Genomic DNA, 24,644 nt, shown 5'->3' with positions numbered 1-24,644 from the left:
TTGTCTGTGAAATTAGTAATTTCACAGTAGCTGCTTACATGCCTCTGAAAACACATTTGTTTGGAGTCAAATTGACAGGATTGAACATGGAAAAAATAATTTTAATTCACATGAAAAGTATTTGCGATGCTCCTTGTTCATGTGATGGCTGCATTTCTCCCCAAAAGATAAAAAAAAGAAGATAAAAACATGACGCCTTACTGTCTGAAATAACTGGTGATTCCTTTATTTTATATCAGAGTCTTATTAACACTTTATGAGGAGTCAAACTCCTGAAGTCTAGCAGCTGTAGGAGGATTTTGACTTTGGTGGTTTGGGGGTTTTTTGTTTGTTTTGGTTTTTTTTTTTTTAAATGTGTCTCTAATCCTCAGAGCTGCAATGAAAAGTTTAAAAATATGACTGGAGGATCAAAGGTCATATTTGTCATCTTAGAGGATCAAAGGAGAAAAATAAGAATAACCCCACATTGTGGTATTAATAAAGTTATAAATATGCTTAAGTCAATGTCATGGGGTGGGGGGTGGGGGAAGCTGATCATGGGGGTTTTTCAGGTTTGGGAGTTTGGCCATACTGCCTTTTTTACTTCCTAAAAATTATTTCACATTATCCACCATTATTCATATAAATAATCTGCAAGAAGAAAAGGAATTCATTTAGATTTAAAATACTAAATGTGGAGAATAAGAATAAATGATAATATTGTAGGAAGCAATTCTGCATAAACAAGAGAATTGATTATATCAATGGTAGATTTTATTCCACCTCAAATGTTTGTTAATTTAACAAAGAACAGCCAGGAGATCTGCTTACTTAGGATACCTAGTGCTAAAATCCTTCTAAAGAAATTCTATGGTTTTTTTTTTCATTATTTTTTAACTTTCAAGACCAATACTAGCAATGAAAAATGTCATGACAGTTTTTTGATAGACTTATTCATTAGTAATTTTCTCACTTCTTGATTCCAGCGGTCCGTCATTCCCATATCCCTTGGCAGCAGCACTTCGTTAGTGGAAGAGTTTTATATAAATGTTGGGGGGAAGTGTGTTACAGACCCCACTCCTCTTTTCCGGGGGGACTCCCAGGCTACCCCAGGCACCGTTTTCTGTCTGCGGGAATTCTGCTTCTCTGTCCCTGTGCTGTTAATGTCCTTTTCTGACTCGGTGACGATGTTGCTAACTTCTGTGGTCTCATTTCTGGCTCTGTTTCCTTCCATGACATCCTATAGGAACCTATAAGACAGTTATATATAACATTAAAGAAGAGGGTTCGTATTTTTATTTGATTCTGTATGGTTTTAGGGAAGTGGCTACAGACTTTATAATTGACCTACCTTTGCGCCTGTTAAATCCTGAGAATTCCATAAAGAGGGAGATAAATCTGAATTCTTGTATTTCTTGAAGATCGCCGTCGCAATCCTATATTTTTTCAGAAGATAAGAAGATTTTCTTGGAAAACACTTCCTTCAATGCTTATAAATCATTGTTTCATAGAATCCCGTAAGATTTGATAGAGGTAATTATGGTGTAGATGGTGAATGCACACATGCACGGCTTTGAGCCCAGTGAAAAGCTGTGTTTAAGTGATGTGATCGAAGGTCTGTGGCTGTAACGGCCTTGGTCTAATTGTCAAATTCACACAGTGTAAAACAGTGCAGAGATTGTCAAGGGAAGAGTCACTTTCTAAAACAAAAACCTCACTTTTTGATCCAGAATGTATGTTTGTTTGTATGTGTATGAAAACCAAAGACATCTCTCTCTCATTGCTGTTCAAAACCCTCACCCTTGGAATCCTGCCTGGCAGCAGGGCTGGTGTTGGCGTGGCTTTGCTCTGTAGCTGCCACACAGCGTGCCCCGAAACACAGCAACCGCCGCAGCCACAGGTGGAGCGGATTCTGAAAGCTTTTCATTTTCTGATACTCTGTAACGCCAAAATCGTTTGCCCGGGGGGTGTGATCTGCCTCTGTGCTCGGCTGAATTTGCATTGGCGTTCGAAGGCTTTTTGGAGGGAGGGGGCGGAAAAAAACCCGTGTTCGAGAATGGACCGGGGCCCTCTCGGGCTTGGCACAGGTTCCCCGGCAGCGAGGGGGTGGTTTTGCCCGGCGGGAGCGAGCCCGGCAGGGACGAGCCCGGCTGGTCCCCGTCGCCAGCGCCGTCCCTCGGGCCGCGGGCCCATTGCAGCAGCCGAGTGTCGCAAGGGTGCTGCGGGCCCGGGAGCGCTGCGGGGACGGCGGGGTGGAAAGGGGGCTGCCTCCCGGGGAAGTAACGCTCCTTTAGGGGCACGGGCCGGGAGAAATCCCGGGAAAAGGGAGGAATCAGGCGGTGAGGTCGGGAGGGAAAGGGACCGCGCCGCTGTTTTGCGTTTTTCTGGCAAGGTGACACCCAGCCTGTTCGCCCGCCCCCGCGCTCCCGCAGCCCGGGGGATGCGGGAACAGCCCCGGCTCCTCTCCCGGCAGGGCGGCCCGCGGCGGGGGGAGCGGTGCGCCCCGCACACGGGGAGGGCTGCGGAGCTCGCCCCGGGGGGAAAGTTGCGTTGTGCCGGTTTTGCACTTCCTGACGAGCCCGGCCGGGGCTCTCGGCAGCCCCCGGACACCTCCTCCCGCCCCGGCCGGGCTCCGCCGGGCAGCGCTCGCCCGCCGACCTGCCCCCTGGGCGCGGAGCCGGCCCGCCGCGGGACATCCGCGCTCTCTCCGCGGGCCGCCGGTCTGCCAGGAGCCTCCCCCGAGCGCCTTCCCCTTTTCGTTTTTTTGCGGCGTTTGGGTGTTTTTTGGGTTGTTTGTTTTTTTTTTTTCTTTTTCTCTCTCTCGGGGAGACTGCACCGCGCTGGGCGAGGGGAAGGAAACTTTCTCACCCCCCCAGGATGCTCCGGATATTTTTGAAAGGGCGGAAGAGTGAGAAAGCGAACAGCGTTCGTAAAGGCATCTCATGCTCTTGAGAAGGTCCCTCCCGACACCTCGCTGCTGGGATTAAAGGCCGGAGCTGGATAAACTCCTCCCCTTCCCTCTGCTTCTCCCATCCTCCCCCCCCCCCCCCCAATCCTTTCCTAAGGCCGTTTAAAAAAAAAAAAAAAAAAAGAAAAGAAAAAAGAAAATAAGGAGCCTGGAGTAACTGCGGCCGGTGGGACGGTGGGGAGAGGTGGAAGAGGAGCCTCCCTCTCCAGATCCATCACCCAGCACCACGCCTGGGTGAAGGGATGGGAAGCACTGCCATGGACAAGAAGAAAGACGCCTCCAGCAGCAGCAGGAAAAGCTCCAGCCAGAAGAAACTCATGTTGCGAGTGCACATCCCTGTAAGTGGCTCCTTGCTCTTCCTCCCCTTTGGCAGCTGGCGTGGCTTGGTCATGTTTTTCTCTGACATGTAGCACAGTGAAAGGCAGAGAGAGGTGTTTCCTGCCGCTGAGGTCTGGAGTTTGGTTGATGCTGGGCTGGAGGGTGCAGCCCGTGCAACAGGCAAGTCCTCCACATCTGGGGTGGGCTGGGGCATGGGGGGCTCCCCTGGTCTCTGCCCCCCGTGCGGTGCTGGGAGCTCCAGGTGCCATGTCCATGGCACAGAGGAGTGAGGATAACTCCAGCTGCACCACTGCTCCCCTGCCCTGGGCTGTGGGTTTGGTTCAGTATGTCTCATCCAGTTCACAGGCAGACTCGCAGTGTGGTTTAGTGAAAGGTGTTCACCCCAAACGCTGCTCTCAACATCCCCAGGTTTGGCTCTGGGAACTGTCCGTGCCTTGTGGCTGAATCAGAGCGTTTAATCTGACTCTTCTCTCTCTCAAGACTAATCCATATCTGAATTTCCCTGGGCTGGAGAATACAGAGCTCGCTTAGATTTGGACACAAGCAGTCTGTTTATTGCCAAAAGAGCAGGGACAGTTGTATTGCCATGGTGGAGCACACTAGTGCGTCAGGCAGTCTGTTCACTGATTCTTGTTTTGTATATTCACACTATAAAGAAACAGGCAAGAAACTATAGCATATAGATACAGAATAACCTCAGACCAAAAGTTTCTCACTATTCCCAGTGAGTACTAAAAGGCTGGCTGTCTCTGTCTTCAGAGTTTACGTGCCTTTCAAAACTCTGGTTATTGTTTTTCTTTACTATTAGGATGTTCTTTGTTATCTATGGAACTATTTAGGTTTTCATTCTCAGTCACTATGTGCTTTTGGTTTCAGTGCTTCTGGCAAGAAATGGCAGAGTCTCTTTATCTTTTTCTGTGCAATCTGGTGGGTTGTTTTTAAAATCTCATTATATAAAAGTGGGAAACAGTCCTACACGTGTCTCTGCCAGGCCACTAGGGAGCAAAAAGATATTTCTGGTTCTAAGTTTTTCCTTTGTTTTAGGGAAGAATAAGAAGTCAAAGCAAATTTATTAGGTGTCTTGAGTGTGTGGAATAAAATGGAGGAGAAATACATGGCTCTTCTGCAGATTTCATTTTTCTCTGGAGAGGAATGCAAGCCCAGGAGCCTAAGCCAAACTTCTGGAGCTCTGAGTGCATTCAGTACTAGGATAAAAGGGTCTGTTTCTGCTAACATGGGTGTTGCCTACGCATTTGTGACTGGAGTTTTTAGGCAATAATCTTTGCCATGTTACCAGTAGTATTTCACAGTAGGGATGTAAAATGAAAACAAAATGTACCATACCAAAGCACCACTCACCCTGTGCACCTTATTCCTTTCCACCCTGCCTGCTGCATTGTCTCTGCTGTCTCTTTCCATAGCCCCCCCACCTCTGACTCAGTCTAGCCAGGAACTTCTGTGCAGCTGGATCTCTACCTCTGCTCCAAGAAGCTGCACTTTCTGCCGGCTGAAGAGCTGCAGGTAGTATGGGAGATGCTGTGGTTGTTGCAGAATTTTACAGGATCCATCTGGTGCTTTTGAAATACCTTCTGACCAGCAGATAACTGGCCACACCGGTACTTAGAGCAATTTTCCCCATTCTATGGTTGTGAAGTTAAGGTGGAAAAAGTGCCCAAATAACTTGTTTGCACTTAAGCATTGTTGACAGAGGAAGGCTAATCCTTTTTCCTAATTGCCTCCCTTTCTTCATGAGTGTTGCCTTAGTTCTGTCTTGGATGGAAGATCATTAGTAGTGGGGCATAATTTTTTATGTTCATTAATCTCTTGGCTTCTTTGCTGTGCAGTTCATCACCTAGGTAGTGGTAGTTATTCAGATACAAGCCTGCAAATGCCTGATATTACACTGAAGTCGATATGAGTTTTATTGTTCACCCAGTTGGAAGCAATTCAAGATTTGGTAATGAGATAACACGTTCCATCCCTCCTCTCCATCCCCAAAGTATGATCCTTCTGTTCCATTCTGCATCATTCTAGCATTCCTGAAATGGACTATTGGGCCCAGGATCTTTCAAATTGTACTCACATTTTTGGTCATTTTCTGTTATCTAGTAGAATTTAAATATGACTGTGCTGTAAGAAAGAACATTTTTCTCATTCTCCTAATTTGACAGTGGAATCTGCATTTGAAAAGATCCATTTAGACTGTTTTTTTTTCTCTTTCATAACGTTTCCTTGGCTGTTGTTTTGAAGCATCGTTCCTATTATTTCAGTGGCGCCTGTCAGTGTAGCTGTAGTTGTCAAGGGAGCTTTCACCAGACAGTAATTTTTATTTTGTTCATCCTCTTCTTTGTTTTGCTGTGAGATCATGTTTATTGCTGAGACATGTAATTCTTGCTCATTGAGATCTTCAAATTAGGAACAAGAGAAGGACTAACAAGGTCTGAGTAGGAGGGGAGAGAGGAGTCAATTCTGAAAGAGAAAGCAGTGGGAGAGAAAGGTACTGTTGTGATGCAGGCGACCCTAAAATATATTTATTAGTCACACAGAAATGCTGACTGAAAAAGTAAGACAAATATTGTGCAAAAAAAGAATAATGCAAAATATGCTACAATTAGGTTAGAGGATTATGGAATAATAGGTATGTCTGAAAAGAAAGTTGTATGCTTTTCTTCTCTCTCCCACATATATTTCTATTTTGGGGGTTTGCCTGTGACAGTGGGAAAAAATGGATCTATTTAAGAAAGATGGTTTTGTGTTTTGCAACACTCTAGGGCATTTCTCAGGTACATCTTTCTCAAGCAAGAACAAAACGTGATACAAAAAGTCTGGAAACACTCTTATTTTCACCTTCTTTCTGTGCTCAATCTCCTTTGGCGCAAGTGGGTGGTGCCCAACCTTTGCTTCTGGGAGTAGTGGTAGACCACTAAGTTCCTGCCAGTTGGGTTTCCTGGCTGCTCTCAACTTGTCATTGAGTAGCCAAGAGTAAAGTGAGGGCCACTGTGTTCTGTTAGCATGGCAGGGAAGTATTTGCTAAATTGCTGGACTGATTGATCAACTTTCTGCTTGGTTTGTTTGTTGTTTTCTTTGCAAATACACAACTGACTAACAAACGTAATTTAGATGAACCATAATATCATTGCAGGAGCCTTTGTGAAGCAGAGGTCAGGTCAACCTCCATTTTTCCCAGCAGCACGTTCTGAAGTCTTGAAATTAGAGATGCCTAAATGGAAATTTCTGGTCCAAATATCTTTGAAAGCTGCTTCAGATTTGAATAGAAACCTTTGCTCTCGAGATGCATCAGATCTATAATATGAAGACATTAGCATTATAAAATTCCTTTTTAAGCCATTAGAAGTTAATGCTTGCACACTGCTTTGAACATTTTAAAACCTCTATTCTGAGATGGTACGTAATTGTCTGCTGAGTAGGAGCTCACAGCAGTGAGATCAGTATGTTCTTTTGTCATCTTGCAAAATTGATCTGTTCTAATGTTAATGTTACTGTTGCAATCCCATGTTGCTGCAAAAACAAAAAAAAAGAAAAAAAGGGAGAGATTCTGCTCTTGCTTACTTTGAATTTCATCTGGGATAATTCAATCAGTGCCAGCAAAGTTATGTTGTACTTAACGTTAGCATAACTGAGGGCAGAACCTGTCTCAAGAGCTTCACCATGGCAAGTGCCAAGCACCTGCTGCTCCCAGCAGGTGGAAATTGCAGAACCTTGGCACTTCCTTGGATTTTTCCCAAATACATCACAAGGTGACTTTTAATTCAAAAGAACAAAGAGATTTTTTCACAATAAGGACAAGAATAACATCTGCAAATGAATATAAAAACATCTTTCAGTCCAGTGAAGTGGCTGTTGCCTCTGGTACTTCAGCCCCCACAGAAGAGTTGAAGCAGTAGAAGGATGTTTTGGAGATCATGATCCTTCATTTTCAGTGTCACACAAACAAACATCTCTGCACACTTTCTCCCATTTCTTTTGTCATCCTCTATGATTTTGAACAGACTCCTCAATGTGCAAATTTATTGCTGTTTCCAGGCCTGTTGTTATGTCGGGATGCCAGGCTGAAACATCAGATGGCTTAAATATTTCTAAGCCGATAGATGACAATGATGTTCTGACAGCTAGTGTTGGCTCGGGCTCTGCCCCTCCATCTTGCTTTCCACACTTGCAAAGTCATTAATGGCTGCATGCCTGATAAATCACTGTGAAATGACTTTGTTCTGTCACAGTTTTTACAGGGTGCTTCTTGCCTCCCAGTAATTGCTGGGTGGGCTGATGACAACAGCACTTCAGTCTAGGGATCACTTTAGGAAGCTGCAGATGAGGAATAAGCTGGTCAATTGTTTCAAAGGAGATGAGGGAATCAGCTTCCAGTGTGATCTAAGAATGAAAAAAATGTTTGTTTTCTTGGGAAAATGAGGTGGGGGTAGAGGGAGACAGAGGAGAGAGAAATGTTTCCCTAAAATTAAATCTGCAACTGTCCTCCCCCTTGCTGTCATAGGGCAGACTCTGAGTTGTCCTGAGCCTCTGCGGCCTGGAAGTTTAAATTTGGATTCCTCCCTAAAGGGCTGATATATTAAGGATCTGAAAGGGCAAGAGGTATTTGCTCAGGAGTGTTGAGATTGCGCTTTGAATGTACCTGAAGGAAAAAATAAAAGGATTCATGTTTGCAGTCATAATAGCTGCCACTGTAATTAGGCAAGCTCTTAGTCTTTTTTGTTTTAAAGCTTAACACAAACTGATCATCAGCTTATTGAAAAGTACTGCTTCTTAAAAACATCACTTTTTCTGGTAGGAGATTCTGCTCCTAAATGGGCTTGTCTAACCTCCTTTATTTATACCTGTGAGCCTGTGAGGACTGTGGGCTCAGAGGAATGTGAATTTCCTTGGAGGAATAAGTCATGAAGGTGGAAAGAATGTCCCAGAAATGTGGATGGTGAGATTTTTGGCCTCAGGAAAGGTTACTCACACTGTGCTTGTATTGGGAATTACTGAAACAGAAGGAAATGTCACACTTCTAGAGGGATCAGGAGTGAAGTGGGAAGTAGTGATCTCCACCTGGAAGGTTCCAGTGCCTGTTCGCAGACCTGCAAGGTTCAGCTTATGCCCAGTTTCACATTGGCACCACATTGCATTCAAGGGAGCTGCTCAAATGTGACTGAAAGCAGAATTTGACCCTGGAGACAGGACTGAACAATCATTTTAGTGGTGATGTACAGACAACCATGGAAGTAGGTTGGTGTGCCTGTGTGCTGGCTTGGCAGGGCTAATGGCAGTAGAAAGGAGCCAACGCTGTGTCAGCATGGCTGTTGGTAGACCAAATTATGGACATCCGTGCTGAGTGAAGTAGCACATATAATCCTCATCCCATTGAAGAAGAGCTGAATTTATATCAAAAGTCATCCCAGGCCTTGGGAATAATGAAAGAGCAGAGCTGGTTACAAGACAAATGAAGCATCAAGGAAGACATCAGTAGCAGAGAGGAGATGTCACAGAATAAGTCTGTCTGGCATAGAAATAGCCTGTTTGGGGGCTATGTTACCTTAGTCTGATCATCAGGCTTTGACAATTAGCCTGCTGTCAGGGCCTGATCTGGTTGCAGAGGACTGCTGTTTCAATGTTCTACTATTGTTTGCACTGTAGACACACAGGAAAACATGTTATGGCCTAACAAATAGGGGGAGTTATGCATGTCTTCAAAGGCAAAAAGAAGCAGCAGCTTGAATGTATCTTGAATGGAGTATGTTTTTCTCCTGGAAAGCAGAACTTACATATACACATGAATATAAGATGCCATCAATAAATATAAAATATTATTGGTGGTTGGGTGATATAGTGCTACGCTACTACTGAACTATTTCTAATGCTAGCAGTGAACTGAAACAGTGATGTGTGTGACAAATTCTGCTGCAGAATTACTTTTGTGTTTATTCTTTAGGTAGTTGTAGAAACTAGAATATAATGCATCAGTTTAGTGTTTGCTTCTCTAATACTGTCTCTCTTAAATTGCTTGCATATAACTACATATGAAATCTTTAAAGCATGAAAGCATTATTTACACAGTAGAGAACTAAAACAACACAGTTCTTCAGTTTTTGACATTGAGGATTCATAGAATGGTAGACAGCATCCTTTAAATTTTCATATAATTTAGCATGACAGTAAATTACATCATGTTAGCATGACTTAGTGGGATGCATGGCAAATGCATTTCAGTATGTGTTTTATGGTTGTCATTTATATCGAACATCGTGATTGTTCAGACCTTATGGTCATTATTGCAAAGGGCGACTGTGACCTTGTGCTCTAAAACCAGAACCAATGTTATAAGTTGAAGACTTAATCTATTTTTGCAATCAGGGTGATATATCTATATGCCTTTTTTAAGCTGCTGGACAACACATTCATAGATCCAGAGTTTCATTAGGAGGATGTGTGTGCATTATAAGCAATATCTACCATGTTATGGTACATTTATCATAATTTATTCAGAACAGGCATTGTGCAATTTTCAGTCATCTTTTCATGTTGGTAACGCTGCTGGGACAATGAAAATAAGAAAATATTCTGCTTCTGCAAGCTGAAAAAAGAAAAGCTATCAGAGTGGTCAGAGTGCTGGCTTATGGCACTAAAAAACACAGGATTTTCCTGCTCTGTTGCAGACTTACTAGTAGTCTTTTACAAATGACTGAAGTTTGGATCTGGTTTGTGGAAGCTACATGCCTCTTGATTCCTTTAGAAAAGTTTGGAAACATGTTTTCCATGGAATTAGAGAAATCAATAGTTGGTGTGCTAGATTAGGGGTAAAAATTGAATCCAAGCATGAAGAAACATTTCAATGAGGACAAGCTCTCCATAGAAAAGGTATAGTTGTAAGAACGTGATGGACTAAACAGGTGCTGTTAGCATTGCCTATGGCTGTCTAGTGGAAGGAATGGATTGTTACCTTCATGCCACTCATTTTGAATGGACTCTATATGGAAATCTGGAAAGACACCTGGAATTATGCACAGAATCCTGAAGTATATCACGGTGACTCTACTTTTGACAAGTTTCAGAGTCAGGACTTGTTCTGTTCCTTTAAATAGTTGTGCATTTAATATGTTTGCTAAGCCTGTGTTGTCTTGTTTTTGGTGATGTGGCCTTTAAAAGGTGTAACTGCTAACAAGTGTTTCTACAGAATCATGGAATAGTTGAGTTTGTAAGAGGCCTCTGGAGATTGTCTAGTCCAATCCTCCTGCTGACCCTGTGGTCAGCTACAGCAGGTTACTCAGGTCTGTGTCCCATCAGATTTTGAATATCTCCAAGGGTGGAGACTGCACAACTTCATTGCTCTGAAGGAATGCATTTGGGCAAGTGAAAGTTCCTTGAGACTAAATATTGTTCAGTGACTACACAGGCACATTGAATTTAACTCCACAGTTGGTTGGATCTTGTCCCAAAAGCATAGTATCCATCTGGGGAGTGAAATTGGATTTGTCCACATAGTGTAGAGAGCATGCTCTGAGACGGGAGTTGAAACTGGAGGCACAATAGTCCCAGCAAGGTTGGTGAAAGAAAGGGACAGTAAGGAAGAGATAAAAAAAGGTGCTTAGTCAGGTTAAACGCAGTTGTTTGGGAGTTTGCCAGCTTCTCAGTAGAGCACTGCATCTTCTGGAATGTGGTTTTCATCATGCGTTGTCATTCCTTTTGCATAATTTAATTAGAGGGGGATTTGCTGTTACTGAGTATTAATCATGGCTTCTGTGTCGGAAATGTGATCTAAACCAAGAGGCATGAGGGAAGACAGTTCAGGGATAAGAGCACTACATCATCATCTGGCTGTCGGAATCTCTGCCCGCTGTATTGCCTGAGGTTGGGCAGAGGAGAGTCCTTGAAGTAAGCTTCGTATTGCTGAATGGCTAAAGCTTGAGGTCTGCAAAGAATAAACTTTTAAAGTATCAGTGTGCCACACTGAAACATCGAAACACCTTATGGGATGTTCTTTCCATCCATGACTGAATGCTGTTGAGCTACATGTCTATGGTTGGACTCGATGATCTCAAAGGTCCTTTCCAGCCATGAAGGTTCTATGATTCTATGCATGCATAAGGATACATATGTCAGTACAGACAAACTCACTGAAGAATTTAAAGCCTTAATAGATGTTATAGACTTGAGGCATATGAGAGGGAATGATGTCCATGCAGTACTGATATTCAAGTAGTTGGTTGGAGTTTAAGCAACTTGCCCCATGTTGTACCAGAGTGTTGGACTCAAAGTCTTGAGACCTAGTTCACTTATCCATAACCCCAACCTTCTTCCTATGGTATTTGTCCCATCAGGATCCCACCTAAGTCAGCAGTGATGGAAAGTATTTTTCCTTTTGCTTTTCGGAAGTACATGTGAAGTGAAAGGCTTCCAGTCTAATGTCTCTGGACAGTCATGCTGTGTCATAAAATAGCACTGTTAGGACTCTGGTGGTCTGATCAGGAAAACCAAGGATTGAGGATATTAGATAAATTAGAGAAGACTATATTAAGTTCCAGCATCAAAAGTAGTACTTCAATGAGTGTGCCTAATTATCACATCCTCCATGTGGTTCATGTGGTTGTTGAAAGTTGTGAAATGTTAGTCTTTTTTTTTTTTTTTCTGAATACCTGGTGGCACATCAGTTGCAGAGTTCTTCAAACAAGGCACCTGCAGTCGTCTAGCAAGTAGTCACCTATACACTCAGGCAGATGGGGTTTGGGACATCCGAATCAGCACTTTACTAGCCATGTTCAACCTACAGCACCCTCCAAAGAGTCTGCAGGCATCCTGTCTCCATTCCTGCAGTCCTCTGACTTGTCCTTCCAGTTGCTGAAGCTGGGCATTCCCCAATACTACTGCCAGCAAGTGCAGGAGAGAGAATACCGGCATGGTCTCAATGCTGTTCTTCTTGGATACTCCTTCCACTAATGCTAGATCAACTCCACATTTTCATAGGAAAATGGAGAGCTTCTGCCGTCAGAAAAGTTGAGCCAACATTATTCATAAACATAAGATTTATAGCCTGAAATGAATGGGAGGTAGAAGATGTTATTCAGCTATTCTCTTTGTCCTTTTGTTTAGCTAGTTGATGTTTAAGGTAAATACTAATTTAATAGATTCCTTTTAGTTGGGTGACAATTAATTATACATTTTCCTTACATTTTTTATGTTTTTGAGAATGACTACATGCTCTAAGCTATGCAGAGGCAGGAGGGTACATGCCAGCATTTTTCTTTTGAAAGTAATACCAGTAATTAAAAAAGTGCAGTTACTTCAATTCTTTTTTCTGTATTGTGTACTTAGAGATATAGCTCCTTTCACGGTAGCAGACCTGTGGAGGCATCATCAGTTGGCATGCAAAAGTTACTGATTTTCAGCTGTAAAGCACTGAAGTTAGTAAAAGAGGAAACATGCCTTACTTAACCATGTACAGTAGCAGGCTAATTTCCATTACTTAGTAAGACAAAAATGTTCTTCACACAGTATTCATCAGCTGTCCTGGTGGACCTCAACCAATAGTTACCACGGCAAAGCAAGCTGCTGTTCACCAGTTGGCTTCATTAACAAACTATGTGCATCCTCCTGTCCCACCGCAACGCTGAATAAAACATGTTTGCCTTACGATGCCTTCTTAGTTAGCCAACGTGTTTTATTTTCATGGTGTACGTTGTCGGATAAAACAAGTGAATGGTAACTTGGTAAGCCTTGGTAACTCATTCACTTTTGATGTCCATCTGTCTATAATCTGAGATACAAAAATCCGAGAACAACAGTTGACTCAAGTTTACTTGAAATGCCATTCACAAGATTAATCCCTGGGGGGAAAAAAAATAAAATTGCTAAGAAGCCTAGTAGTTCAGAGAGATGGGATTTTCAAAAGAATTGAGGCAAATTAGGTCCCTTTGCAGTATTTGAAGGTGTTACTAGTCCACTTGCATTAAGATGTCCTTAAATACATTTGAAAATCGAGCTTTACATCTTTCAAGCTTTCAAGATGCCATCCTTCCCCTTTGGCTATTTATATCTGTATGACGAAACAGAAGCTGATTTTCCTACTTTTCCACTCTTGTACAACATTCTCTTGTACCTGATAGCTAAAATGGAAAAAAACCCAAACCCCAAAACCCGTCAGAAGCTTGTTTTTTATGGAACAGAATTTGAAAGTAATACTAGGAAGTAATTTGGGAAGAGATAAATATCAGCTGTTCTCTTGATGATGAAGACTGAAACTAATACTGATACTTGGTGCAATGCAATCCATTGTGACATGATGTCTGTGTACGACCTTATGCTGAACTGAGAGTAACCAAGTATTACGTACGATAAAGACTTCAGAAAGAAACTACTTTTCTGTTCCCTTCAATTTTTCAATGTAACTTGAGAAAAAGCTGCAATCATTTAACATTTGAGAGGATTTTTTATTTATATGTTTTTTACCTGTGTAAACTTTTAAAGTTTTGTGAACTACTGTAGCCATTTAATCTGTTTAGACTCGCTGTGGATAGTAATTTCAAAATTACTTTCAAATATAAATGGTTTAAAAGAAAAAATGTATTTCACTGCCATAATCTGCATATACTTTTTGTCAAGATGTTTATGAAGCAGAGCCGCTTGGGTTTAAAGGTATTTGGAGTTCTGCAAGTCAGTGGCAATAGTGCTTTGTGGGCTGCTGCTGGTTGAGGTCACTGGAGACAGACAGGAGGACACAGGTGAGCTCCTCAGGTTGTGAGAAGCTGATGGGGTAACCAACTTAGACTCTGAAATGTAGCTATACATATCAGTTGTAAAGCAAGCTTTTAGCCTTGACTGTATTTGGGTTGAAGTAAAGCGAAGGCTGGTAGTATCAACGGTAGTGATCAGTATGTGCATTTTAATGGACGTGAGTTGGAACACACAGGCTGAACATTTGGGGGATCACCCAGATGTTCATCACAGAACGTATGTCTGGGGATCACCTTGTCTTGGAGGAATGATAAAATTTAATGTCTCTGGACTTTAGCAACAAAATGAGAGGTAATATTAAATATACACTCTAAAGAAACATCTATTTTCAGAGAAGATATTTTTAAGAGTTCATTTCCAGAGAGCAATAGGTACCTTTGATTATGTTTTATGGTCTTGAATGTTCTGTGCACTTGACTAGGTTAATTTAAAAAACATGTGAGGACACAAGTGCAGAGGCTGTGTGTTTGAAGAGAAGCTGCCCTGTGTGCAGCTGTTTACTATAAACTGAATACCTTCAGTGTGTAGGTACAAGCTGGCAAATTGCTTGTGTTGCAGAGAAATGAGCTGTGATGGAAAATGCAATAGATATTTAATTATTTCAGAAAAAACCACATTATGAATATGCTTCTGCCTGATGTTAAACATCTGGATTTAGTTTCTAGCTGTGCTAAGATTATTTTCAATTTCATATCCTGTGTTTTAATGTCGCAAAACAAATAACACAACGAGCTGACTTTGTATCTTGACCTTTAGGCTGTTTATATTTCTGGTGGCGTTTGGGTTTTTGTGGTTTACAAGACTAAGGCTAAGTAATTTAAAGTCCAGTCACCTGGGGTATTGTGCTAAGAGATTAACATGTATTAATTTGAGTCCTACTGTCCCAGATAGTGTAACCGGGAGTAACTTTCTTCTTCCTTGTCTCTGTCTGCTTCCCTGCATGCAGCCGTTGCTGTAGAAGGCCTCCAAGTCATGTCATGTCAGATAATACATGGTCTTCAGAGCTCACTGGGGGAGAGAAAAGTCTGGGAACAATGTGAACAGGCACAGCCAGGCACTTCCACTAATTGTTGATGTGGACGATGGAATACAAAAGCAGAAGGAGGGAGGGGGGAATGGAAATGCGTCTTGGTGTGGAAACGACTGTGTAAAAACAAATATGCCTGGGCTTGCTCATTGGGAATGTGCATGTTGCACAGGAGAACTCCCACACAGGAATCCTCTGCTTTAGTCTGCCCCTGCCAGATAATTTTAGAAGGTTTCGGGTTTTTTATTTATTTACCTGTAGGGGCTTTCTTGGCTATGTGGAGGTGTGGACTTCAGCAACCATGAATTGTAACACGTAGTGGCAATTTACTGCTGAGCTGTCTTGAAATTCCCTGTTAATTTTTGGTTCTAGTTATGTGGTATTGCCTAAATATTGGGAATGGGAAATTTAACTGGATTAATTATTAATGTAACATGCCAGTGGCATTTCAAAATATATTCTGCTGAAGTGGAGTTATAGATCCAAGTGACTGTCTTCCATACTGTGTCCTCTAACCCAGAGCAGACTGAAATGCTTTGCAGATCAATTATATAGGATGAATAAAACAGAATAAAATGACATATTTGGGGTTTTTATTCATAATGAAATACAGAATTTCCTCTCAAGAACTGTTGTGCTGAAATATCTACACTGTATTTTGCTTAAACGCTGAAAAAAATCAGGTAAAGACAGTGATGAATGGATGATTATTTGGTATGATGAGCCTGAAAATGGAATGTTTATCCTATAGGAGGTGAGCTATATGAAATTACAAGCAATTGAAAATGAAGTTAGTAAAATTAGTGAGATTCATAAAGTAAAATGAGTAGATTTATACTTTATTACACAGTGGAACTTTAGCTACACAAGGAAGCTACCAGCCCACGCTGGGATTCATCATCCCCTGGAGATGAAAAGACTTTTTACATCAAGGAAACAGAAAACACAAGTTATACATGGGACGCTTGCATATTCACCTATGCCTGAAAAATCATCATACTTATGCTGAAAAGTAGATATTGCTGCAGTGAAATGCAACAGCTGCAATTAGTAATCAGCATGACACAACACAATTGGTAAAAATTCAAATATTTGCTTTATCCATTTACTAAATTAATCACAAATGTCTAATTGAACCAAGAGCTATTATGGAGGCAAGAGGAAAAGAAATAGCCAGCAGAAACACCAATTTGTTGATTATATAATGGACCTGTCATTAGTAACTTGATTATGCCAATGCAATCGCTTTGTCTCCAAGACAGATATTTGTTCCTACCAGGGCTGACTGATCTTGAGAAGCAGTCTGATTATGCCAGAGTGTGTTTTAAATGGAAAACAATAATAGAGTTAAGGAAGATGGAAAACTATTTGCTGGTAGAAATACGATTGCTGATAGTATTGCAGAAAAGTGAGAATGCAGAAAGATAGGATGGTTTATCCAAGGAGTTAGATTTATCCCTTTTTAGTTAAAATATGTCAATTCAGTACTGTGAAAGTTATCATGAGGACAGCCCTGAGGATTGATTGTGACTCAGAGCGCAAATCAAGTTCATCGTATAAAATTCCTCACAACAGTCCATTATGGCACTTCTGTTTTGACAGGCAGGACTGGCCTTCCAGCAATTACCACTGCAGATATTTATCATTGTAGTGTGGAAATCCGACTTCCTGGCACTAGGTTGGGAACTTCATTTCACAGCGATATTTCCTAAACATCTTTGCTAACTGAGACTGATTTTCAGCATGTTGCCAAAAGATCTTAGTTTCTCTGTGTTCTTCCCAGTCTTCCAGTTTTCACATCAGATTTCTCTTTATTATGTGTTCCTATTTTTGTAGTCCCGTGATTTCTGAAAGCCACTGTAACCTCCACGCAAATAACATTCTCTTAGCAGTTTTCCCCCAGGCAAAAGCACTAGCTGCTATCTCTAGATAGTTTCTAAAACCCACCACAATCACAAAATACGAAGACCACAAAAATCAGTCTCATAGAATTCCATGTTGTGTCTTTATGGAAAGGATTTTTAGTTTTGTTTACATCCCTGAGATGTGGGCAAACTTTAGGGATGAATATCAGGTTTTTCAGAAATTTTGATGACTTTGGCTGCCCAAGGGTGGGATACTTCATGCTAATGGGAGCCACAAGGCTCCTGCTGTTTCATGGAGGATACCCACAATTTGCATTTTAGGGGATTTAAACAATATTCTTTTGGCTTTAGTGACCTCTTCAGTGCAGAGCAGGGAGCAGCTGAACCTGTTGGAAGAAGATTTCCAGCTGTGTGAGCTGCTCAGCACTAGATATGGTGGGTGTGATTCTGGTGTTACTGGGTTTAACAGGAATATTCTCCCTGTCATCGCTGAAACCGCTGTCGTCAGTGGGGTTGGAGCTGGAGGCACTAGTTCTGCATGAGATGAAAATGTTAAGATTTTGTTATGGCTTTCTGCAGATGAGAGAGATGGGAGAAGGAAACACCTAAAGCTTGTAAGTGTATAAAGCATAAATGAGCAAAGTATGGTGTACTGGTAAATACCTCGTCAATGGATACCAAAATATCAGGGTTTTTTTTTTTTCAATTTTGCAATAATTCAATTTGATGAACGTCTAAGTTTCTTCTGCATGTTCTGCTGAGAGCTTTCTCTCCTTGCAGACTTTTACAGTGCTGCTTACCACAAATCTGACCACATTTAACAGGACTGTGCAAAATGCCTGATAGAAGAGATCTGCGATGGAGATGGGAGAGTGAAACCAGAGTAGAGTGGTAATATATGGCTAATGCTATGATTCACCCTCTCTGCTATTCTGGTTGTGTTACAGATGTAATTCTGTAGCTGTGGTTCCTTCCAGCGGTCTAAACAGGGAGGCAGGTAAACGGCTGAACTCACTGTGAGCCAGAAAACCTAAAATATCTCTGTGGGTATTGGCAAGGTGCCCAGACCAGAATAAATACGTTCAGCCTTTCTCTTTCACATCCCCCTTGTAGAGACAAAATACAAAAAAGCCAAACAGAATTCTGACAGGCTATATTTTGTTTAAATAGAGGCCTGGTAACTATATGAGATCAAGAGACAGTTATAAGGCTAAATCCTGTACTTTATATGGATTTATAACAGTAATTTAAATAAAGTATGCCTTTGTGCACAGGCTGAGGATTTGTAAATTCAAACAGTTTTATGTATGTTTGCATAACATATGAGGGTTTTTATGTGCAGTACATACACTTGGCTAGATTTTTTTTTGTTGGAATCATCATGGTGATTTAGTTAATGTTGTTTTCTTTTCTGAGCATCGTGTCAGAATTTATCACAATCTGTTTAATAGTAAAAAACCTTCTTTCATCTGTCCCAGTTTACACATAAGGCTAGTTCTGAGGAAAGCTTGACTTTTCCGAGAAGCTTCCAGAATTTCCAAGAAAGGTTCATTTCCACCTGGTAATTAATTAAAAATAGGCCTTAAGAAGTTCATATTTTCCTTTCTAGGATATTCTGTTATATCAGGTGTTTCAGCACTGCTGTCCATGAGTCTGACTGTGTGTCATAAAATCATAGAATGGTTCAGGTTGGAAGGGACCTTAAAGATCATCTAGTTCCAACCCCCCTGCCCTGGGCAGGGACACCTCCCACTAGACCAGGCTGCTCAAAGCCCCATCCAGCCTGGCCTTGAACATCTCCAGGGATGGGGCATCCACAACTTCCCTGGGCAACCTGTGCCAGTGCCTCACCACCCTCACAGGAAAGAATTTCTTTCTAATAGCCAATCTAAATCTACCTTCCTTCAGTTTGAAACGGTTACCCCTCGTCCTATCATTACACTCCCTGATAAAAGAGTCCCTCCCCATCTTTCCTGTAGGCCCCCTTTAGGTACTGGAAGGCCGCTATAAGGTCTCTCCAGAGCCTTCTCTTCTCCAGGCTGAACAACCCCAACTCTCTCAGCCTGTCTTAGTAGGAGAGGTGCTCCAGCCCTCTGATCATCTTCGTGGCCCTCCACTGGCCCTGCTCCAACAGGTTCATGTCCTGCTTGTGCTGAGGACTCCAGAACTGGACACGGTACTCCAGGTGGGGTCTCACCAGAGTGGAGTAGAGGGGCAGAACTGCTCAGAAAAGGATCTGTGATACCAATGGAGGGATAGGACTTGCCTCCAATGGCTGGAGCTGGAGTTCTTGGTCTTGCACATTGGTTGGGCTGCACAGGAGGTTATAACTTTGGGAAGGAAGTTTAATTATGTGTTTTGTCAATAGCCTTAACATTTTCTTGCTCTTGACTTTTTATTGTTGGAAAATTACATGTAAAGCAACTGCAACTGGTGCAACAAATTTGTATATTTTATGTATAACTTCAAAGCAGAGTGAGTATGAATGTTCATCTTGATTAGGTCTTTTCCAAGTATATGTATTCATTAAACTGACAATAGAAATGCAGTCAAACATAATCTCAACTATTGCTGGCAATTTATTAACAGATTCGTCTAAAACTTTCTCCAAAGCTTTAGTTTCTGAATCAGGTCATGAATGTCTCATTTCCTCAGCAGTCCAAAAATACACAGGCAATTTGGTGGTTAAAGCCAAGTCTAGCCAGACTGCGAGCAACAGCATAACCTCCTAACCACAAGCTTGCTTTATCTTGGATCCAGCTGTGCTTCTCCTTCCATGTGTCAGGGCTGTAGAGGAAGAGGATATCCTTGAAGTATGAAACATGGCAGTCTCGACCTTAACACCCTGGTGGCTTTGTTATTGATCTTGAAGGCAGTATGTAGCCCAAACCAAGCGCTTGCTCCACTGATCTTCTCGCAGTTAGTTACTTGGCTGGGTACAGAGTATGCAGGGTAAACTCTGGAACCGATACAAACCTTCTCATATGTAAAGCTCTGAAGTGCTTTAGAAGTTATGTTTTTCCATATATGGCTGATGTAGATAGATCTGGGACAGCGATCACTAGGTGTTTCGCTGGTGCTTAGCAGTACTAGGAAAATGTATGCAGGAATCCAAGAAAATTACTTCATCTGGAATATCTGATAGGGAGGACTTTGACAAAAAGTAAAATGTGCGGAACAGAGTTTGGAGTCAAAATTCATTTTCTGAAGGAAAGTGTTGTGAGAACTTGAATGGACACAAGTGGTTTACTTCTCTTTGTCTGGAGAAAAACATGTTTTTGTTCATTCCATGTAAACTCAAGTGCCTCTGTAGCACTTTGCCTGCCTGCATTGACCCTGGTTTGGAGGGATTCCTAGTGAGCAAAATGATATCAATGCCCTAATTACTATGAATCTGAAATGTAAAATGTCACCAATCATCAGACTGTCGATTCTCAGTTAATTGCAAGATCCTGATATTCCCCAGTCTCATCTTGTTATCCATATGCTATTGAGTTTATCCTCTGTAGATCACAGCTCTTATCAGGCAAGTGTACCCTCTAATGTCAACCTTCTGTTCATTCAAGTTTGCACTTACACCTTAAACACAGGGAGACCTGCTTTATTTGAACTTGCCAAAGAAGTGGACTCTTGGAGGATATCCAGGATTTTATTGATGGGGTATTTGATCCAAGTATTTGCTTTAAAACTCTCCTCAAAAGGAAGCCTGGTGAGAGAGCCAACATAACATAATAACCCTAACGTACTGCCCTCCTCCATCTCCTTCCTTGTGCAAATTTCAAAATGTGTAGGAGGAATGGTTGAGTTAATCATACCCATCTTGCCCTGAAAGCATCATTATTTCTGATTTAAATCTTGGAAAGCAAAAATATAACAAGTTACTTGCCCAAGTCTATAGCAAGATGGAAAATAGAGTGCAATGGCTACCTGGTCTTTTACATAAGCTAAAAACCCCATTATGCTTAAAGCCGGACCGTTCTAGGTAATTCAGCACTGGCAGAGGTCTTGGCCCACTCTACTCCTGATTCTGCACCTGGAGCTTTTCATATACAAGATCAACTCTAATGAGGCTCCCTTTGGCCTCAGGAGCTTACCTGGGATGAGGTCTGTTGCCAGACTCCAGTGTCAATAGATTTACTGCCTCCAGTTGTGGATGAAGTCACTTTGACCCAGTTGAGGCAGAATCAGATAGCACCATGAGCCTATAGTTCCCCATAAAACATCCCTTCTCTGCCATTCGTTGTTGTTAAGGCTGATGGAAACAAGCCAATGTTAAATAAGGGGTGGGAAAGTATAGCCTTGCCTTAAACTGAGTACAGCTGGTCTTTTGTCACTCGAGCTGTATGCAAGGGCAAGCAGTGTTTTGGCATGCTCTTGGCTCCATAAAAGCACTGCTGAGGGAGCAACGGAAGTTACTCCCACTATTTTAAAAGACAGGTCACCAGACTTCCAAAGTTCCAGCAGCTGATGCCTCTGGAGAGCCGGCTGTTCCCTAAGCCCTGGGGAGAGCTGAGGAAGAGCATATGCTGCGAAGGACGCCCTCACCGTGGGAACTGTGGTTTGAACCTGGAAAGAGGGTGACAAATCAGTTCAGCATTCTCCCAGTGGGGGTCTGGTTTTTCTAGATGTCATAGAAGTAGTCTTCCAGGCGGCTGAGACAGGTGAAAGTAGGGACCATCGTGGTGGCTGGCCAAATGCTTGAAATACCAGTGCTGTATATTTCTATGTTCCCTTTCCTGTCCATTTTCAGGAAGTTTTTTTTCTTTCCTTTTCTTTCTCTGTCTTGTTTTACCTGTAATTTCACTTTTAAAGCATTTCTTTCCTCTTTCTGAGCTTCGCTTTTAAATCTCTTAAAAAGAAATTTCTTTCAGATTCACAGAAATAGTGTTTGCTTGCTTGTTTGTTTTTCCAGGCTGTTCAGTAGATTATGGAGATAATTTCTGCTTGAGGTTAGTTTACATAGGTAGGATTATCTTGATTCCCCTTTGGAGTCATTATACAGCTCTTCCTCAAATCTTGGGGCATTTGAAACTCTTGTATAAGCAGATGATATGTTTTTATGAGTATTATCCCATGTTTGCATGTATATATGTATGTGGGTGTGCCCGCATACACTCATATTTCCATGTGTATTTTTGCATATAAGCCTTCGAGCAGATTTGACGTGAGGTTTTCAAGAAGGACCAGAAGCATGGCATTAGGGAGCAAGGACTTCTTATAACAAGTTTAGCATGTTTTGATGCAGGTTTAGCAAAATACCATGGTTGGCATACTCTGAACACTGAAAAGGTCGCTCTCTGACATGTAGCTACGTGTTGTGGACCAGTCTCTTTCCAAATTTGGAAAACCGTTCAGAATTAACCTTTCTGAATCATCCTATATTTTTATGCCAACCTTCACTTTATACATAGAATGACTCCTTTCCAGATGTCCACAGCCATTCCTGATCTTCCAAGTCATTAGACAGCTGAACCGTTTCTGTTCTGCAGATCTGTCAGCTATTGGGTCTCCACAATAGGAGCAGAACTTCTTCAGCCTAGAAGAAAATGTTAGAAATAATTATTTTTCCTTTCCTTTCTTGCTCTAGAAGATGCATAAAGCAAGAAGGAGCCTTCTTTAACCTGCCATTTATTTCCATTTCCTGCTCCTGTAGTAAAATTCTGTAGGTAGCCCCATTGTATCTTCCCTTCATCAGTCTGAAAAGAAGTGATGTTTCTTGTTCTTATTAGAGCTTTCCTCCAGAATGTCACTCTTTTTGCTTCCTAATTTCCAACCTAAATTTATGCACAATCAGTTTCCATTTTCTAATTGCACCCACAAAGTGTCCCTTGTCCCTCTGTTCTCCCTTGTTGGTGTTTATCCACCTTACGTAACTTTGGAGAAGGATCGCATCCGCTCTCAGCTATCAACTGTGAAACGACACGAGCCAAGCCCTTTTAGTCACATCCCGCAAGAGAGACTCTGTGTTCCTCTCATCAGCAAAATAGTCTTTTGGTGCACCTGTTCCCAGCTGAATTAACCTTTCCTGAGAACAGATGACCAGAACTGTACACGTTATTCCAGATGAGTTTTGACAGTGCTAATATATAGATGGTATTAAAGCTTTTTATCTGCTCTGGAGGCTTCCTGACGCATGCTTTAATCACACGTGCTTTACTCATAGAAGCATTACAATGATATCTCCCAGTTAACCTTTCGAGACAGGTACACTTTGGTTCATCTCTATCTAGCTATTGAATGCTTGTTTTAGACAAAATTATAATCCATAAGTACGTAATTTAGGGAATAAACTAAATTCATTGAATTAAATTGATTAAATAAACCTGATTTCTGTTTCTCCGCTCATTGATGTTATCCAGTCCTTCCTGTGAGATATCCTGGTGCTTCTGTTAAGGAGTGAGCCCAGTAGCTTGGTATCATCACCAAGGTGCCTGGTTTAGCTTAAACATATTAAGGTTGTTTACCTAGGTTTCAGTAAACTATCTCATGGAAAGATTATTGCTTCTCTTTGCACTGAGGACTTGAAATTCCTAGTTGTCCTCTGTGCTGCCAGGCATGCCAGCAAGAGAGAGCATTCTCAATTCTCGTAGCTGGCACTTGAGTGGCCCAATGTGGCAAAGAGAAACAGAAGGAGGATGTACGGTGGGTAACAGAGGGTTTGCTGTGTACAAACTAAATCTTGGATGAATTTACTAAGAAATTGAGATCTCTCCCACAGCTGTCTGGCTTATCACTAGGCCTGAGTTGGGCAGTGTCTCACACAGATGGCACAAGACAGACCTGTGTTGCCCCAAGATTTCATGGTATTAGCAACAGTGATAGCTCTTTTCAATTAAATGGTATAAATATTTTTTTATTTGACAAAAAATTTCTTTTTCTAACTTTGCCATTTTTATCCTGATTTTAGCTAAAACCTAGCTTGAAAAAATGTTTATCTGAGGGGAACATCTGCCGAAGTTTATCAAATCATAGCCCACTAAAACAGGGGTTGTGTTTGCTAAGTATTTGCGTTGTGTTTGCTATAGGTTTTATAGCCTATAGACCTCTTGTTGCAGAACTATGAGTGAAAATAGATCAGTTTAGTGCAGGAAGACAAACTAATTATTTGACCAAATTTTTAGGACAGAATTAAACATCATCTGTTTATCTGTCATCCTTGTAGCAGTTGTAGCTGTCTAGAGCTTTACATTTACAGTAGAGAGAGTGATTAGGGGAAGCAGATGGGGTAGCTGTTTGGGGGTTTGGCTAAAACAACACGACCTTTGGAGCTAAGCCTGCTTACACTTTGGTCTTCCTCTGTTTAGGGTGACCTGCTTTTCACACTTCTTTTATTGGCAGGGTATGTAGTTCTTGAGAGAAGCTGAGTTCATTTGAAGTAGAAGTTGCTCAGATTCTTCTACAGTGTCTTCTCCAGCTGGCTTGAGAGGCTGATAATGCTTGGAATAATTTTTAAAGCTTTGTTTCTTTTTTCTTCTGCTACATTTTATAAACTTTTCTAATCTTTTTTTTTCCCCTCCTCTTTTTCTATCTGTTTTCTCTGGTCTCTTTGCAGAATGTGAGCTGTGCTTTTTTCAGTGGTGATATTAAAGGGAAATAAAAGGTTAATACAAGACCTGGGCAAATAATGAGTCCTTTCCAGCAGCGCTACCAGCCGAATTGGCTTTCAGCTGCATTGTGTGCTGAAAACTGATGACTTACAATTGGCTAAAGCTGACGGTGGGGC

The 24,644-nt window shown here is 41.7% G+C and overlaps 1 protein-coding gene and 1 long non-coding RNA gene across 2 annotated transcripts in view; one reads left to right on the top strand and one right to left on the bottom strand.

Moving 5' to 3' along the window:
* Nucleotides 1–810: 810 nt before the first annotated feature.
* LOC134511043 (uncharacterized) lies at nucleotides 811–3,039 on the bottom strand. The gene is made up of 3 exons (XR_010069776.1): nucleotides 2,848–3,039; nucleotides 1,331–1,415; nucleotides 811–1,229 (listed from the first exon to the last, which is right to left on the bottom strand). It is a non-coding gene; the product is annotated as an uncharacterized LOC134511043 (long non-coding RNA).
* A 35-nt stretch (nucleotides 3,040–3,074) lies between these two features.
* PRKAG2 (protein kinase AMP-activated non-catalytic subunit gamma 2) overlaps nucleotides 3,075–24,644 on the top strand; it is a 237,341-nt gene continuing 215,771 nt past the window's right edge. Inside the window, exon 1 of the mRNA XM_063324365.1 lies at nucleotides 3,075–3,285. Within this exon, the coding sequence (XP_063180435.1) occupies nucleotides 3,190–3,285 (96 nt within the window). The 5' untranslated portion in view covers nucleotides 3,075–3,189. The remainder of the gene's footprint in view (nucleotides 3,286–24,644) is intronic.

Source organism: Chroicocephalus ridibundus, chromosome 2, assembly GCF_963924245.1.
Source record: "Chroicocephalus ridibundus chromosome 2, bChrRid1.1, whole genome shotgun sequence".
Classification (NCBI taxonomy): Eukaryota; Metazoa; Chordata; class Aves; order Charadriiformes; family Laridae; genus Chroicocephalus; species Chroicocephalus ridibundus.
The sequence above is the reverse complement of the archived record's forward strand: the minus strand, read 5'-3'. Positions and strand labels throughout refer to the sequence as shown.